The sequence below is a fragment of the Ambystoma mexicanum genome, chromosome 1q (genome assembly GCF_040938575.1).
Source record: "Ambystoma mexicanum isolate Mex_15411 chromosome 1q, UKY_AmexF1_1, whole genome shotgun sequence".
Classification (NCBI taxonomy): Eukaryota; Metazoa; Chordata; class Amphibia; order Caudata; family Ambystomatidae; genus Ambystoma; species Ambystoma mexicanum.
The window spans coordinates 986,682,850-986,701,449 of NC_090922.1; the positions used below are offsets into that span (position 1 = coordinate 986,682,850).

General features: G+C 51.9%; 1 protein-coding gene across 2 annotated transcripts in view; it reads right to left on the bottom strand.

The window, feature by feature from the left end:
- Nucleotides 1-18,600, bottom strand: part of LOC138539878 (interferon-induced protein 44-like) — a 1,550,577-nt gene that overhangs the window by 1,364,619 nt on the left and 167,358 nt on the right. Inside the window, exons 1-3 of one of the 2 annotated variants that reach the window (XM_069641642.1) lie at nt 14,754-14,847; nt 10,248-10,738; nt 10,113-10,164 (exon numbers count right to left, since the gene is read on the bottom strand). In XM_069641642.1, the coding sequence (XP_069497743.1) occupies nt 10,113-10,164; nt 10,248-10,728 (533 nt within the window). In that variant the 5' untranslated portion in view covers nt 10,729-10,738; nt 14,754-14,847. Of the gene's footprint in view, nt 1-10,112; nt 10,165-10,247; nt 10,739-14,753; nt 14,848-18,600 lie in introns of those variants that run through there. The other variant, XM_069641641.1, reaches the window with a different exon arrangement.

Below are 18,600 nucleotides of genomic sequence, written 5' to 3' on the forward strand. Positions count from 1 at the left end.
CCCCTGCACTGCTGGGGGGTGGTGGGAGACATGAGTGGGGGCCTGGTGGAGGCTGCCCCTGCACTACTGGGGGTGTGGGGGTAATAGGGGACATGAGTGGGGGACATGAGTGGGGGCCTGGTGGAGGCTGCCCCTGGTGGCTGGGGGGTGGGGTGGTGGTAGACATGTGTGGGGGCCTGGTGGAGGCTGCCCCTGGTGGCTGCGGGGTGCGGGTGGTGGGAGACATGGGTGGGGGCCTGGTGGAGGCTGCCCCTGGTGGTGGCTGGGGTGTGGGGGTGGTGGTAGACATGAGTGGGGGCCTGGTGGAGGCTGCCCCTGCACTGCTGGGGGGTGGGGGTGGTGGAAGACATGAGTGGGGGCCTGGTGGAGGCTGCCCCTGCACTGCTGGGGGGTGGGGGTGCATGAGGACATGAGTGGGGGCCTGGTGGAGGCTGCCCCTGCACTGCTGGGGGGTGGGGGTGCATGGGGACATGAGTGGGGGCCTGGTGGAGGCTTCCCCTGCACTGCTGGGGGGTGGGGGTAATAGGGGACATGAGTGGGGGCCTGGTGGAGGCTGCCCCTGGTGGCTGGGGGGTGGGGGTGGTGGTAGACATGAGTGGGGGCCTGGTGGAGGCTGCCCCTGCACTGCTGGGGGGTGGGAGACATGAGTGGGGGCCTGGTGGAGGCTGCCCCTGGTGGCTGGGGGTGGTGGTAGACATGGGTGGGGGCCTGGTGGAGGCTGCCCCTGCACTGCTTGGGGGTGGGGGTGGTGGGAGACATGGGTGGGGGCCTGGTGGAAGCTGCCCCTGGTGGCTGGGGGGTGGGGGTGGTGGTAGACATGAGTGGGGGCCTGGTGGAGGCTGCCCCTGGTGGCTGGGGGTGGTGGGAGCCTGGTGGAGGCTGCCCCTGCACTGCTGGGGGGTGGGGGTGGTGGGAGACATGAGTGGGGGCCTGGTGGAGGCTGCCCCTGCACTGCTGGGGGTGCATGGGGACATGAGTGGGGGCCTGGTGGAGGCTGCTCCTGCACTGCTGGTGGGTAGGGGTGGTGGGAGACATGAGTGGGGGCCTGGTGGAGGCTGCCCCTGCACTGCTGGGGGGTGGGGGTGCATGGGGACATGAGTGGGGGCCTGGTGGAGGCTGCCCCTGCACTGCTGGGGGGTGGGGGTGCATGGGGACATGAGTGGGGGCCTGGTGGAGGCTGCCCCTGGTGGCTGGGGGTAGACATGGGTGGGGGCCTGGTGGAGGCTGCCCCTGCACTGCTGGGGGGTGGGGGTGGTGGGAGACATGAGTGGGGGCCTGGTGGAGGCTGCCCCTGCACTTCTGGGGGGTGGGGGTGGTGGGAGACATGAGTGGGGGCCTGGTGGAGGCTGCCCCTGGTGGCTGGGGGGTGGGGGTGGTGGGAGACATGGGTGGGGGCCTGGTGGAGGCTGCCCCTGGTGGCTGGGGGGTGGGGGTGGTGGGAGACATGAGTGGGGGCCTGGTGGAGGCTGCCCCTGCACTGGTGGGGGTGGTGGGAGACATGAGTGGGGGCCTGGTGGAGGCTGCCCCTGCACTGCTGGGGGGTGGGGGTGGTGGGAGACATGAGTGGGGGCCTGGTGGAGGCTGCCCCTGCACTGCTGGGGGGTTGGGGTTCATGGGGACATGAGTGGGGGCCTGGTGGAGGCTGCCCCTGCACTGCTGGGGGGTGGGGGTGCATGGGGACATGAGTGGAGGCCTGGTGGAGGCTGCCCCTGCACTGCTGGGGGGTGGGGGTAATAGGGGCCATGAGTGGGGGCCTGGTGGAGGCTGCCCCTGGTGGCTGGGGGGTGGGGGTGGTGGGAGACATGAGTGGGGGCCTGGTGGAGGCTGCCCCTGCACTGCTGGGGGTGGGGGTAATAGGGGCCATGAGTGGGGGCCTGGTGGAGGCTGCCCCTGGTGGCTGGGGGGTGGGGGTGGTGGGAGACATGAGTGGGGGCCTGGTGGAGGCTACCCCTGGTGGCTGGGGTTTGGGGGTGGTGGTAGACATGAGTGGGGGCCTGCTGGAGGCTGCCCCTGCACTGCTGGGGGGTGGGGTGGTGGGAGACATGAGTGGGGGCCTGGTGGAGGCTGCTCCTGGTGGCTGGGGAGTGGGGGTGGTGGTAGACATGGGTGGGGGCCTGATGGAGGCTGCCCCTGGTGGCTGGGGGTGGTGGGAGACATGAGTGGGGGCCTGGTGGAGGCTGCCCCTGGTGGCTGGGGGGTGGTGGTAGACATGGGTGGGGGCCTGGTGGAGGCTGCCCCTGCACTGCTGGGGGGTGGGGGTGGTGGGAGATATGAATGGGGGCCTGGTGGAGGCTGCCCCTGCACTGCTGGGGGGTGGAGGGTGGGAGACATGAGTGGGGGCCTGGTGGAGGCTGCCCCTGCACTGCTGGGGGGTGGGGGTAATAGGGGACATGAGTGGGGGCCTGGTGGAGGCTGCCCCTGGTGGCTGGGGGGTGGTGGGAGACATGAGTGGGGGCCTGGTGGGGGCTGTCCCTGGTGGCTGGGGGTGGTGGGAGACATGAGTGGGGGCCTGGTGGAGGCTGCCGCTGCACTGCTGGGGGGTGGGGGTGGTGGGAGACATGAGTGGGGGCCTGGTGGAGGCTGCCCCTGGTGGCTGGGGGGTGGGGGTAGACATGGGTGGGGGCCTGGTGGAGGCTGCCCCTGGTGGCTGGGGTTGGGGGTGGTGGTAGACATGGGTGGGGGCCTGGTGGAGGCTGCCCCTGCACTGCTGGGGGGTGGTGGGAGACATGAGTGGGGGCCTGGTGGAGGCTGCCCCTGCACTACTGGGGGTGTGGGGGTAATAGGGGACATGAGTGGGGGACATGAGTGGGGGCCTGGTGGAGGCTGCCCCTGGTGGCTGGGGGGTGGGGTGGTGGTAGACATGTGTGGGGGCCTGGTGGAGGCTGCCCCTGGTGGCTGGGGGGGTGGGGGTGGTGGGAGACATGAGTGGGGGCCTGGTGGAGGCTGCCCCTGGTGGCTGGGGGGTGGGGGTGGTGGGAGACATGAGTGGGGGCCTGGTGGAGGCTGCCCCTGCACTGCTGGGGGGTGGGGGTGGTGGGAGACATGAGTGGGGGCCTGGTGGAGGATGCCCCTGCACTGCTGGGGGGTGGGGGTGGTGGGAGACATGAGTGGGGGCCTGGTGGATGCTGCCCCTGCACTGCTGGGGGGTGGGGTTGGTGGGAGACATGAGTGGGGGCCTGGTGGAGGCTGCCCCTGCACTGCTGGGGAGTGGGGGTGCATGGGGACATGAGTGGGGGCCTGGTGGAGGCTGCCCCTGCACTGCTGGGGGGTAGGGGTAATAGGGGACATGAGTGGGAGCCTGGTGGAGGCTGCCCCTGGTGGCTGGGGGATGGTGGGAGACATGAGTGGGGGCCTGGTGGAGGCTGCCCCTGCACTGCTGGGGGGTGGGGGTGGTGGGAGACATGAGTGGGGGCCTGGTGGAGGCTGCCCCTGCACTGCTGGGGGGTGGGGGTGCATGGGGACATGAGTGGGGGGCCTGGTGGAGGCTGACCCTGCACTGCTGGGGGATGGGGGTAATAGGGGACATGAGTGGGGGCCTGGTGGAGGCTGCCCCTGCACTGCTGGGGGGTAGGGGTAATAGGGGACATGAGTGGGGGCCTGGTGGAGGCTGCCCCTGGTGGCTGGGGGGTGGGGGGGGTGGACATGGGTGGGGGCCTGGTGGAGGCTGCCCCTGGTGGCTGGGGGGTGGTGGGAGACATGAGTGGGGGCCTGGTGGAGGCTGCCCCTGCACTGCTGGGGGGTGGGGGTAATAGGGGACATGAGTGGGGGCCTGGTGGAGGCTGCCCCTGCACTGCTGGGGGGTGGGGGTGGTGGGAGACATGAGTGGGGGCCTGGTGGAGGCTGCCCCTGGTGGCTGGGGGTGGGGGTAGACATGGGTGGGGCCTGGTGGAGGCTGCCCCTGGTGGCTAGGGGGTGGGGGTGGTGGGAGACATGAGTGGGGGCCTGGTGGAGGCTGACCCTGGTGGCTGGGGGGTGGGGGTAGACATGGGTGGGGGCCTGGTGGAGACTGCCCCTGCACTGCTGGGGGGTGGGGTGGTGGGAGACATGAGTGGGGGCCTGGTGGAGGCTGCCCCTGCACTGCTGGGGGGTGGGGGTGGTGGGAGACATGAGTGGGGGCCTGGTGGAGGCTGCCCCTGCACTGCTGGGGGGTGGGGGTGCATGGGGACATGAGTGGGGGCCTGGTGGAGGCTGCCCCTGGTGGCTGGGGGGTGGGGGTGGTGGGAGACATGAGTGGGGGCCTGGTGGAGGCTGCCCCTGGTGGCTGGGGGGTGGGGGTGGTGGGAGACATGAGTGGGGGCCTGGTGGAGGCTGCCCCTGCACTGCTGGGGGGTGGGGGTGGTGGGAGACATGAGTGGGGGCCTGGTGGAGGCTGCCCCTGGTGGCTGGGGGTGGTGGTAGACATGGGTGGGGGCCTGGTAGAGGCTGCTCCTGGTGGCTGGGGATGGGGGTGGTGGTAGACATGGGTGGGGGCCTGGTGGAGGCTGCCCCTGCACTGCTGGGGGGTGGGGGTGGTGGGAGACATGAGTGGGGGCCTGGTGGAGGCTGCCCCTGCACTGCTGGGGGGTGGGGGTAATAGGGGACATGAGTGGGGGCCTGGTGGAGGCTGCCCCTGCACTGCTGGGGGGTGGGGGTAATAGGGGACATGAGTGGGGGCCTGGTGGAGGCTGCCCCTGGTGGCTCGGGCGTGGGGGTGCTGGGAGACAGGAGTGGGAGCCTGGTGGAGGGTGCCCCTGACTGCTGGGGGGTAGGGGGTGCAGGGAGACAGGAGTGGGGGCCTGGTGGAGGCTGCCCCTGCACTGCTGGGGGGTGGGGGTGGTGGGAGACATGAGTGGGGGCCTGGTGGAGGCTGCCCCTGCACTGCTGGGGGGTGGGGGTAATAGGGGACATGAGTGGGGGCCTGGTGGAGGCTGCCCCTGGTGGCTCGGGCGTGGGGGTGCTGGGAGACAGGAGTGGGAGCCTGGTGGAGGGTGCCCCTGACTGCTGGGGGGTAGGGGGTGCAGGGAGACAGGAGTGGGGGCCTGGTGGAGGCTGCCCCTGCACTGCTGGGGGGTGGGGGTGGTGGGAGACATGAGTGGGGGCCTGGTGGAGGCTGCCCCTGCACTGCTGGGGGGTGGGGATGGTGGGAGACATGAGTGGGGGCCTGGTGGAGGCTGCCCCTGGTGGCTGGGGGGTGGGGTGGTAGTAGACATGGGTGGGGGCCTGGTGGAGGCTGCCCCTGGTGGCTGGGGGTGGTGGGAGACATGAGTGGGTGCCTGGTGGAGGCTGCCCCTGGTAGCTGGGGGTGGTGGTAGACACGGGTGGGGGCCTGGTGGAGGCTGCCCCTGGTGGCTGGGGGGTGGTGGGAGACATGAGTTGGACATGATTGGGGGCCTGGTGGAGGCTGCCCATGCACTGCTGGGGGGTGGGGGTAATAGGGGACATGAGTGGGGGCCTGGTGGAGGCTGCCCCTGGTGGCTGGGGGGTGGGGGTGCTGGGAGACAGGAGTGGGAGCCTGGTGGAGGGTGCCCCTGACTGCTGGGGGGTAGGGGGTGGTGGGAGACATGTGTTGGTGATCAGTAGTGCAAGGTGACATGTGGGTTGGCTGGTGGGCATGGCCATGGTGGATGGGTTGCCTGTGGGACATGAGCATGGGTGCAGGGTAGTACCCTGTGGTGTGGGCTGCCTGCAGGGGCCGTGGAGGGTGTAGAGGGAACACCTGGGGGGACCGACATGGCCAAATCACGTGTAGCATTCCCCGGCACCACCGAAATACACGTACCCTGCAGAAATCGTGTGTGAATCTTCCGCGCACATCGGAATACTCGTACCCAGGCCAATCGTGTGTGGAACTTCCCGCGCACCCCGAAGTACACGTACCCAGGCCAATCGCGTGTGGAACTTCCCGCGCACCCCGAAGTACACGTACCCAGGCCAATCGCGTGTGGAACTTCCCGCGCACCCCCACCTACCCAGGCCAATCGCGTGTGGAACTTCCCGCGCACCCCGTAGTACACTTACCCAGGCTAATCGCGTGTGGAACTTCCGCGCACACGCTATTTTTCACACAGCAGGTGTCCGTGTTTGTCAGTGCCCCTTTGCACCTCATTTGTCCTAGAGGGCCACTGTATGGGCCATTCATCATGGCCGTTAGCGCACATTTTTTTCAGTCACAGGGGCGCTACCGCCTGCTTTCTTGTGGCGTACTTGTTTGGCCCTGTGCGCGTCTTTGACCGTGCGCTGGTTTGCCCTATTCGATTCCATGAATACGAGTTGTAGGCGAGCGTGTGGGCGTTCCACGCACTTGCCTCCTGTACTTCCCCCGTGACGCCCATATTTTCACGCGTTGTTCCCCATTCCGAGTGTTACGCCCCGTGTTCCGCCTACTTTTGTGATGTGCGCCGCGCTATGTGCAATTTCGCAGTGGCCATGGCGCACGCTGTTGGATGACCTGTGCGCCGGCGTGCGCGGCGCACATTTTTAGCGCACATCCAATGTTTTTCTCGCGCACAGACTTCCATGAATCGCTGTGCGCTGGTTTTCCTGCGATTTTCGCACTTGCACTGCGATTTTCGCACTTTTCCTGCGATTCGCACATTTTGGCACCTCTGCGCGGGAATTTTCGGCGCACATTAATTCAATGAATCGACCCCTACGAATACTTCAACAGGAATCAAACTGCATTAAAGGATATTCTTAAAAACTGCAAAACTATAAAAAGTTAAAATACGCCAACTGGTACCCAACTACAGCCATACCACCTGCACTTTCGAAAAGCAAAACACATACCCCATTACAATCCTTCCTACTGCAACACTGCTAGTAACAGCAAAAGCATGTCTGCACCTTAAACATTCCTTTAAGTACTACACACTTCAAACAAACATAGTATGACACGTAACGTCAAATAAATGTTCTAGGTTTTTTTTTGATCCTAGATGGATTTTTTTTTCCCACAGACCCAATGATCTTGCAACCAAACACAGCAACTGTGCAAAACGCACAATAATGTTGTTTTAAGCATAGTACTTCGAATGTACTAATTGTGAGGGTATAAAAAGTACATGAATATGTGAGATTGTGTGCAATGTGACATTGTGAAGTACCTTACCTAACATATTATGCTATGTTTTCTTCACAGTGAAGGAAGCAAAGATTTCTCCTGCATTACCATTTACAAGAAAGTCAACCTGTGCCCCCAATGGTACATCAATGAAAAGTACCATTTCCACTCCAATGGTATTGTATCAGTGTTCCAAAAACGATACACTGCCTACACAGTATGTATAATGACTATACACATATTATTGCAATGGTTCTTTCCAATGGCCGAATTCCATTTATGTACACATATTATTACAATGCTTGTAGCCAGTGGCCAGATTCTTGGGTGCATGGCCGTATTATGCTGTGGTGTTTGAGGCCAGTCCCTAGACTCTTGGGTGCCTGGCCGGAGGCCTACAGCCATGCACCCAAGAGTCTAGCGACTGGCCACAACCACCACAGCATAATACGGCCATGCACCCAAGAATCTGGCCACTGGCCACAACCAACACACAACAATTTGCCCTTAACTTTCCAATTTAAACACCATCTGCAGACATCAAAATAGACTTCCAAACCCTATTTTTCACCAATGGCAATAGCACCATATCATCTAGATTCCACTCCCCTACTCTAACAAGCCCCCTTGCAGTCACCAAATAACCCCAAACATGTTTCTCCAACTGCCCACCAAACACCACCTACTGCAATAGTTGTGGCCAAATTCTTGGTTGCACGGCCATATTATACTGTGGTAGTTGTGCCATTGCCTAGATTCTCGGGTACATGGCCTATTTTTAACCTATGCAAACATCCTCCCATCATCTACATTCCACTGCCCTACCCTAATAAAGCCTGCCTGCAGTCACCACATAAGCTGTCCGCCCAAGGTCCTGTCCGGTAACTACTGCGATGTCAGCGGACTGCCGCCCGCACGCTCTTCTTCCACCTAAACAAATAGCCCCATATCATCCATCTTTCACTCCCCCACCCTTGCTAGCCCCTCTTCCTAACACCAAATGACCCAAAACATGTTTCCCAGCCCTTTTCCCCATCGGATAGAACTTGGCGGGCGTTTTGGAAAAATATGACGCACATGACGCTTTTCACCAACCAATCAGCCGGCGCGTTGGCGTTGGAGCGAACCCAGATATCACCCCTTGACAAAACAATTCAGAACGCGCCATATACTTTTGCAAAGTTTGGTAAGGATTCGTCCAGGGGGAGCGAAGTTATAAGCTGCCCAAAAGTACTCTTCCTATGAGTTAAGCAACTTAACCATAACTACAGGGCCGCTACCGCAGGCCCTGCAATAGACAATGCTAGCTTCAGCATCATGCAACATGCCCTCCATTTCTTTACAAGGGTCCATGTCGGAGGATTGACTTTTAATTATGAGTGTGCCTTTCGTGAGACTGTTGAAAGTAGACCTCCCAAAATACGTTTATTGAAATGGTACACTTTAATGGACAACTCTTGATGGAAGAACATTTATAATGTCAATCCTTTGTTTTTTAAATTGTATGTTGTGTTGTTTTTTGTGAAAATTTCCCCCAAATCCATCTTTTCTCCGCACACACGTCGTTTTGTCTGCTTATGTCCCTTTGTCTATAGAGGCTCCAATGGTACTACTTACACTACTCCTAATCCTATTTCTTATAGTGGTTCACTATTACCTTTTTATTAGATCTGGGGAGGTTCACCTTTAGGATGGTTGATATATGCAAGTCTCTCATTTGGTGGTCAGAGTTTTGACCCATACCTTTCAATTCCTGCATATATCATTCTGAGCAGCTGAATCGGTGAGAGTCTCTACAAATGCACCTTGCCACCTAGATTCCTATAAACTGGCAATTAATCTCTTGGTTGGAAAGCAGTATGTCCAATATACCTAAACAAGCGCCATTGCAATAAAGGAAAGCTGTGGGCAAAGTATACTGTCACGATTTTCTCCTCTACATGAAAAGGTGGAACATAGCCATATAAATTTCACCAGCATCTTTGCCAAGAATCCTCAAGGAATTTGTGTGCCTACGTACCACGCCCCTGCTTGGACAATTGCAACTGCTGTACATCAGAAATGGGAGCCAATCAGAGTTCTGTGAACCACCAACCTCCAAACTTTAAGTGAGCATGGCACTTGTGTGGGTAGTTTCCTCACTTGTGTATTGTAACATTATCCACTCATTGGGACATCCTGTTCTACACATACACATGGAGGGTGTTTAATGTTAAAACATGATATAGTCCAACCATCCTGTACTAATTGTTTCAGTTGCACCTACACAGCACAAGATAACCATGCATATCTTAAGAACTTTTTTAACTTTGTGAATCAAGCACAGGTTTCGTAGGCATAAGATTCACAATTATTTGTGCCACAAGTGATAGGGATACGAGTCAGGCTTCCTGGGTTTTGGGTTTTCCGGTGCCATTTTCTTCCTTTTCTCCAGCAGATGCAAACATAGAATCTAAACCAATGATATTATAGCAATCATCCCCGAATTGTGGGGTGTGGGGGGGCTACATGGCTGGTAACAGGCCGCCAGCTCGATGTGATGGCCTCTGCTAGGACTGCAGGCCGTTTCGGCCATGTATACATCCCTGATGAGGGGGTGATTAATATTCACATCCCATGTCTGCTTCTCAGCTTCTGAGAGTGCTCTAGTCTATCTGCAACATTCTTGATTCTTAACAGAAGAAAGTTTCTTTGATGCCCACAGCGTTTCACAAATATGTCAGTCGCTGCATATTACTAGCATTTAGCCCAACCATCACTAGCACCACAGAGCTGCACATCAAGAGGCTTTTAGAAATGTCACTTTCTGTTAATATGTCATTGATTACAAATTCATAGGGTTTATCAGTGTCTGAACATGACTGGGACATGACGTTCTTCGAAATCCCTTTCCTTGGTTACCCTCTCCCCGTGTTCAGGAATATGTGTACAGCATACATACATGATCCGACATGAGTAGAGCATAATGAGAAAATTAAAGTACCAAAATAAGCCGTTTCATGTTTTATAATTATTTTAAAAGAAGTTCCCCATTTCATTGTGTATAATTGGACAAAATAAATTAAAAACATACTCAGTTGTCCAAGAAATGTTCCTCCAGGGGGAATCCATCATATCTCCAATGCCTATGGAATCAATAAATTAAAAATTAGTCTTTGTAATTCAAGAATGTCATGAATTCTTGATTTGCCTCAAATGTACTACTAACCTTCTACACGATAAACTTCAAGGTCCGTGAGGTAAAGGTTATTTCCATGCAGCTCACTAGCTTCAAACATATAGTTATTTGTAACAGATGTTGTGAATTGCGTCCCATTGGTTAGAAAATGCAAAGATCCATTTCCAAAGTTTGGCCCATAGCTTGAATAATCATAAATCGCAGCATCTGGATTTAGTACAGGAATTTTTAGAATGGTGGATTCTTTTAAGCTGAAGAGGAAAGCTTTTTCATCTCTTAACAACGTTTGCTGTGACCTAAAACCGATATCTGAAAATCCACCAAAAATACACCCCGAGTTGTTATAGCCAATTACTAAAGTAGGCCCTTGTCCATCACATTTCCAATGAAATGCTTGAGCAGTGAAACCATGTTTACTTCCCTTATACAGAAGGCACAAGCGCACATTTCCGAAGAGCTGGCACAGTCGTTTTTCTTCATGTTTCAACAACTTTGATCGAATTTCAGCCATTGTTTAGAATCTAAACAAAATGTGGAAAAGGAAATATGCATCAATAAAACTATTAAAATCTTGCTTCCAAAGAATATCAAGACCCACTTTTTTTAATAGGGCATAGGCCAAAACAGTCATTCCATTAAGACATCAGGATTGATCGCCTACGTATTTGGAACGATTATGATATACAAACTATTTTACCCCAAGATTTCTCCTTTCAAATTATTCACGGGAAATAATGTCGAACGTTTTGGGATCTGGCCTTTATCAATGCATTGGCATCTTAAAATAGAATTGGACGCACATATCAATGTTAGATGCATAGCATATTTATATTCCTATAAAAACATGTCCAAAATGTGCAACCATCATTTACTATATTGTTAAGAGATGGTCCCTTAACTAAACATAACATTTCAGCAATCAACCAGGAGTCCATGGAGGACTACCTGTTAAAACCTCATGGCAAGCTAGAACATCATGCTTTCTGATAAAATTAAAGACTAATTATCATAATCGGCAAATGAAAAGGCACCTGTGTAGTTGGCATAATACACGATTCCTTCCTGACGAAGCGAATGTTAGAATGTGCTTTGCTCACAATAGCAAGCAGATGATTTTCTCAAACAAGAGGCCCAACCAAATATTATTTAGGCATGCAATTTGCATCCCTTTACCATCAACTATAGAGCAATACTCGCTGCTGCAGAGAGGCCACGCAGTTAATGGGCTGGACGCCTGCACTCACTTCAGAGGTTACCCAGGACTCACTAGAGAATAGATCACTTACGTGCTTCAGAAACCTATATATGACATATGTTAATTAGATGGAGGCTGGCTAAATCTTTCATCCTACTAATGTAAAAAAAACAAGTGCAATTGAGTCGAATACGAGGAGCCTCTGCTATTTATAGTGCTACAAAGCTGCAGGATTGAGTAAGCACTATAATGTGTGATATTTTGAGTGATAGTTACTTCAATGCTCATAATGAGCCATACCCATGTAGACGCACATTATGCTTTTCCAATGAGCATATATTTTATTTATAAAGCGCTCGTACACAAGTGTTTCAGAGCGCGACAGGGCAAGGGAGGGGAAACAGGGGAGAACAAATACAACCAAAGCGACAACTGCTGGGTTTTAACTGACGGTATTTCTGATAAGTGCATAAGAAAAGTGGGTGTGGGACTGTATGGGTACAGATACAGACTCCAGTGCAAGGGGTGGCCCGGGGGCAGTGCAGGAGGGTGGCAAGGTGAGCAGGTACCTGGACCCGGAGAACAGAGGGTGGCCACGGGCACAATGTCGAGAGAGAAAACAGATCAGCAGGGGAGAAGGAGGGCAAAGGCAGAAGCAAAGAGGAAGGTCTTGAGGCGCTTCCATTTTAGCATGGATGTAAGATGTGTATCGTCAAAAGAGCAACTGTTCATTGCAGAGCAGGAGCAGTTACCATTGCTCTATTTTAAAATCTGGGACCTTTATAATTAAAAAAACACATTTTTTTTTTTATGTGCCAGGCCTTATCCAAAATAGCTGAAGAAAAGTAAACTTATCTAGACTAATTAAAACGTAACATTAACTTGGATGTCTTTGTTTCTTACTGAATCTGTGTGACATTGTAGAGCTGTTCGAATCACAAGGTTAGTTTTTAAAGGAGTATTTTAAATACTTGCTCATTACAACGAAAACGACGGTATGCAGTCACATTTTCCAGCAGAATATCATACCACTGAAAATCAATACTCTGGCATGCCCAGCCACTGCAAATGGCGGTTCGAGTGTTGAGTCGATGATCATCCTGAGATTTTTTTGTCAATGCTAGGCTATGCCTGAGTAGCATTTATATTTGGTTTAATGAACGAGCCTATAAATTGGCGGTGCAAATGAAAAAGATTGACGCAAAATTTGGAGAGTTCTCATTAACTCTGGCGATTAGATACTACGAGACCAAAGCAATTCCAAAATTGCTATATGGAATTGAAATGTACCCACTGGCTATGCTGAATCATTTATTGGTCCTGGAAGGAAACATTTGGAGAAGAATTTTGAATCTGCCAAAGAGTTTTTCCGGTGGCTGCAATAAGATACAAACTTGGTATTGTAGCTCTTAGAGCTAGAGCACACTCGAAAATTCTAATACTTTTGTGTAAAATCTTATGTCCTTTAGAGGAATCCTTATATATGGACTTTAAGAACATCTATGCAGAACAATGTTGTACTTGGTTAAAAGCTATTCAGGACACATCTAACACCATTCTATTTATTTATTTTGTCATTTATTTTTGTATTTGTATTTATAAAGCGCTTTAATCCAAAGCGCTGTACATTATAACAACAAGCTACATAGAAATGTATGAAGCGCATCAGGGCGCTGTTACATACATCTTACTCTTAGAGCTTTGGTTGCAGTTATGACAGACCTACAACACGTAGTGCTGAGTCTATTGCCAGGTACATATGTACAGGTATTAGTCATGTCCAGCGTTACAGAAAAATGCAAGTGCAGCAAGGCTGCACACAGTCAAATCCGTTGGTTACATATTGGTACAGTGCAGGGGCAGCGTGGGCTGCAAGGAGTCACTTTCGGTAGTTGCAAAGAGGTAACAAATGCAGCGAGACTGCACAAAGTCAAATCCAATAGTTACATGTCGGTGCCATGCAAACGCAGTGTAGGCTGCAAAGAGTCACTTTCGGTAGTTGCATAGAGGTAGGGTACGAATGCAGCTGACAGACTATCCAAAGATACGTGTGGGTAAAATCCAGAGGCGGTGTGGGATACACAACGTTGCACGACATTGAGTTGAAGGCCAACTCTTATGTGTATGAGACACTCGGGAAGCCTAGCCAGAATCTAGGATAGTTGCGCGGATCTATGGTGCTATAAAGATGTATTTGCAACAGGTCTTTCCAAGCAAGCAAATTGTAGTCTGGATATGTTAATGGATATTTGTACCGCCTACTATCACCACCGGAGTGGTCCCCTGTCGCTCTGACGGCTCTGAAAAAGGGAAGGGGGGTGAGTTAGTGGGAATAAGCTGGAAAAGTGCAAGAGAGCACTGATGTGCTGTTGGCAGCCTCAGCCTGGTGGGTCCGTTGGCTGGGCTTGAGGTGTTTTACGGTCGGTAGTCCTAATGTGCTGTTGTGTGGTTTGTTTTGTTGTTGCAGTGAGTGAAGTTTGTGCGGATTGTTGTGTTGTAGGCTTGTAGTTGTGTTTGGTTAGAGTTTGAGAGGTGTATGCAGAGGGGTGAAATTGTTAGTGGATTGGTTAATTGGCATTGCTGTTCTTGTGATTATGTCTAGTGTGATGCTTGTTATCATTCACTATTCCATCTGAGTGTGGCACCTGCTAACCCTCAAAATCCCATCCAGATGTGAGGCAGGCCAACGATCACGATTCCATCCAAGTGCGGCACCTTGCAACATCCACAACTTCATCCAAGAGTGGCGCATGCCAACATTCACATTTCCATCCAGATGCGACACAGGCTAAAGGTAAGCATTCCATCTAAGTCCATCTAAGTGTGGCGCATGACTAATGGAGGGCTTGGCATCGGCCGTGAAGGGTGATGGGGGAATGAATATCGAACAGATAGGGAGCTCAAACAGGGGGGATCAAGCATTATACCTGAAGTTGCTTACCAGATGGAGTTGATGATTTAAAGGTAGGAAGGATGCAGAGTATGAGATACATGGGATTGCTGGGGGCCATCTTTCCTCGCCTGCCGGCTTGTAATTGGTTACAACTATAGTTGGGAATCCAATCAGGAGCTTTGTTTACTCCATCACTATGGCAACCCAGATCAGACCTCAGAGGCACTCCGGTGCCAAGGATGAGGTCGGCCATTAGTAAATGTGAAAAGAAAGCTTTGAGGCCAATGGCGCAGAGAGCGCGTGCTTGCAGGTGCAATATCTTAAGGCCAGAGGCCTTCAAATCTTGGTGCTCGGGCATAATTTATGAATGCACAGTGTTGCCCTGCTAAGTTAGATGCACGTGAGTAGAAATGAGGGATAAATGCACACTGGCCCGGCGAAGGCTTACCTCATCAAGGGTTTCACTGGATGGCACTAGGGAGGGATCGTCGTCGCTGTGGGTGTGGGTGAGGTGGTATTGCAGGCCACCTCGATGCTAGAATATGTAAGTTGTTCCATCTGGAATTGATGAACTGTCCGGGAAGAGTGAAGATACTCATATCAATATGATTAGATCTCAACTATGGATATATTACACTCATATCCATCCTTAATTCACTTGAGAAATGATTATAAAAGAAGGGGTGTTTTGGCTCCTTTCCTTAGTATCTATCCTGATAAGTGCACCCATATGCTTTTTCTACATTTTAGATGGAATCTTCTGCTTTCAAAACAAATTCTGTTACGATATGGTAAGATTTCGCCCAACCAATGTACTTGTAGATCCATTGACAGATACTTTTGAAACCGCTAATCATTGGGTGTTGAATTGTGAAGCATTAAGTCATTTACATACAGTGTATTTGGGAATGTTTTTTAAGTACAACTTAAGGAATCATGAGGACTTGATTTGGCAACACTGTCTCGTTGGTTGTACTACCTCCACAGTGATTGGGATCACAGGTATTATTAGAGCATTGAAGTTCGAAGAGTTTTAACATGAGACGTATGATAAGTGCTATTTGAGATTAATTTGAAATTGGGCATATTTTACTGGAAAGAATGTGGTCTATGTTCATGAAAAATGTGGTATTTTATTCTATTTTAATGTAGTAATGTAATGAATTATTTATTGAACTGTTGTTGGTTTAGGTGAATTTGAATTTGTATTATTAAAAAGGTTGATATTTTCAACCAAGAATAATTTTTTTTTTTTAAAAGAATGTACACATCAGCATTTCCGTATATTAACCCCTCAAGTGCCAAGGACGAGTATGCGCGTCCTTTTTGCATAGACTTGCATAACAGCCTGGCAGTTGGGGAAGTTCGCTCAGAAATGTTATTGTCCCAATCAATTGGGCATGTATTTTTAAGCATAGTGTAATCAATCTTAAAAAAATGTCTTATCCATCTTACCTTAGTTTTCCTCACATTTACACATGCGAAAACAACGGGTTGGGCGCCACCATCTTGTGCTTATCTTATCCGTTGATACATCACCCTAAGTTCAAGTGCCCTCGCGGCAAGACTATAGATAGCCCGCCCCTCAAACTGACATCACTAGACGCATACGCCCTTTTTCAGAACGCAAATGCACATCTCGTGTCACCATCCTCTGTGTGCAAGCTATTGATGTGTCTCCATGGAAATGCCAAGACGCCTCTTTCCTCGACAAGTATAAACAAACCCTTTTTGATCACACAACATTGGAGTTTTATTTTTCCTTCGTCTCAGTGCATTTCGTTTTGAGCCTCCCTGACTTGTTTCTGCTCTGTTCAGCTACCTTCATAGTTTGACGCCGTGCAAACAGGTACTTACACTATCTGAACTGATTAAACTCGGTAATTGCTTTTTATTTAAACATTTCTTATATTATGTTCAAATGTCTTTGCCAAACCATATTTAAAATTGTACTTTTACAAGGCTTATTTTTTACATGTGTGAATGCGCAATTTCAGAGTTTGTGCCTATTGTTCATGTCTTTGCACTATGGGTTTTTGTAACATGGCAGTGTGTTCTCTTCTCCTTCTTTAACAGTAGTTCTTATGACTGTTGATTTTGTACATATTCAATATTCTGCAAGGAACAAGTTACTTACCTGTAACTGTTGTTCTCCAGCATGGGTCTGGCATGGATTCACATGCTCATGATTATTCCCCGTCGTCAGGCTGGGAATCCTCGGTAAAGAAAAAATCAGTATCAGTTTCGTTTCTGAACTGTCTTTCATCGTAGTAACCAATCACTGATCTCTGGGTCATACTGCCCCCAGCCAATGACTGCCCTCTCCCTAAGCCCCTCCCCTGGCAGCCATCCTCAGATTTGGTAGCACGTAAAGTGGCAGTATGACCAAGTGAAGAGCAGCAGAGGGGTAGGAGGGAGGGTTCGCATGTGAATCCATGCCAGACCCATGCTGGAGAACAACAGTTACAGGTAAGTAACTTGTTCCTTCTCCAGCATGGGGTCTGGCATGGATTCACATGCTCATGAATATAAGAATAGATAGCAGTACACACATGCACAACCAAGGGAAGTGGCAAGGCTCAACATTAAGCATTACATAAACTCAACATTAAGCAACTCTTACCTCCTCACCAGGCAAACCTAGGATGTGTGCGTAGAACACCTTATCCTTGTGAACTGTTACAAAGGGGTCTAGTATAGAGAGCGCTTGTAGTTCACTCGCTCTCCGAATGGAGGTGATAGCTATTAAGAAAGCAGTTTTATGAGTGAGGTTCTTAAGGGATGCTTTGTGCATGGGTTCAAAGGGTGAGCCCATAAGCCTGGTAAGTACCACATTTAGGTCCCATCCGGGAGCTGGGTTAGCTATAAGAGGATGTATTCTCTTTACTCCCTCCATGAAGGCCTTAATAACTGGGATCTTCCACCACGACACCTTGTGTTGAGAAGTAGTGATTGCGGAAAGTGCAGCTAGATGAACTTTAATGGAATTAAAAACTAAACCTGAGTCTAATAAGTGAGTCAGGTAAAGAACAATCTGTGTGGGAGAGCAGTCAACTGGGCTGATGCTCTTGTCTGTACACCAGATGACAAATCATTTCCATTTGCTGGAATAGCAGTAACGAGTGTTAGCCTTTCTAGCCTCCCTAAGAATGTCCATGCATCTTTGAGGGAATTGTAAGTGTCCAAATTCTATGACCTCAGGAGCCAGGCTGCTAAGTTCAGGGTCTGTGGGCATGGGTGTAGTGTTCTGCCCTTGTGCTGTGACAGCATGTTGTACGGGCAGGGACGTTTCACTGGATGAGATAGAGAAATTTCCATCAAATGAGCGAACCATGGCTGCCGGGGCCACTAGTATCATGGTAACTGGTTCCTGGTGCATGTTGTGCACTATCTTGTTGAGAAGGGGAGTCAGGGGAAAAGCGTAAACAAATTTCCCTGACCATGGTATCGATAGACTGTTCCCCTTGGATTGGTTCTGGGGGTACCTGGAGGCGTAATCTTGGCATTGGGAGTTCTCTAGAGTTGCGAACAAATCTATTTCTGGGAATCCCCACAGAGTGAAAACGTCGAAGACGATTTCTTCTTGTAACCGCCATTCGTACTCTGTGGGCAGATGGAAGTCTCTGCTGAGTTCGTCTGCCAGCAGATTGAGTTCCCCTGGTACATGTTGTGACAACAGGAACATGTTGTGTTTGAGAGCCCACTTCCAGATGTTCTGGGACAGCTTGGACAGTCCTGGAGAGTAAGTGCCCCCTTGCTTGTTCAGATAGTACATGGCTGTGGTGCTGTCTGTGAGGACCATCACTGTCTTCCCTTGCAGGTGTGCCTGGAAGGCCTTCAGTGCTTTGAAGACCGCTAGCAGTTCCAGCAAGTTTATGCGTTTGGACGCTACACTCGGAGTCCAAACTCTGTGTGCAGTCTGATGGGATAGGTGAGCCCCCCATCCTTTGAGGGATGCGTCTGTGGTTAGAATGGCCTCCACTGCGGGGGTGGCGAATGGTTTCCCTATTATCAGGTTTTCCTTCGACCAACACCGTAGCGAGAGAACCAGGGCCTGCGAGACCACCACTAGATCGTCCCATTGTCCGCTGGCCTGACACCACTGGCTGTTGAGCCACTCTTGCATTGGGCGCATGCGCAGTCGGGCGTGAGCTACCAAATATATACATGGCGCCATCATTCCTAGCAAACGCATTGCTTTGCGCACCGTCACCTCTCGACCGGCCACATATTGAGGGATCTGAAACAGCATATTTTGGACCCTCTCATTGGAGGGGAAGACGAGGCCGCCCTTT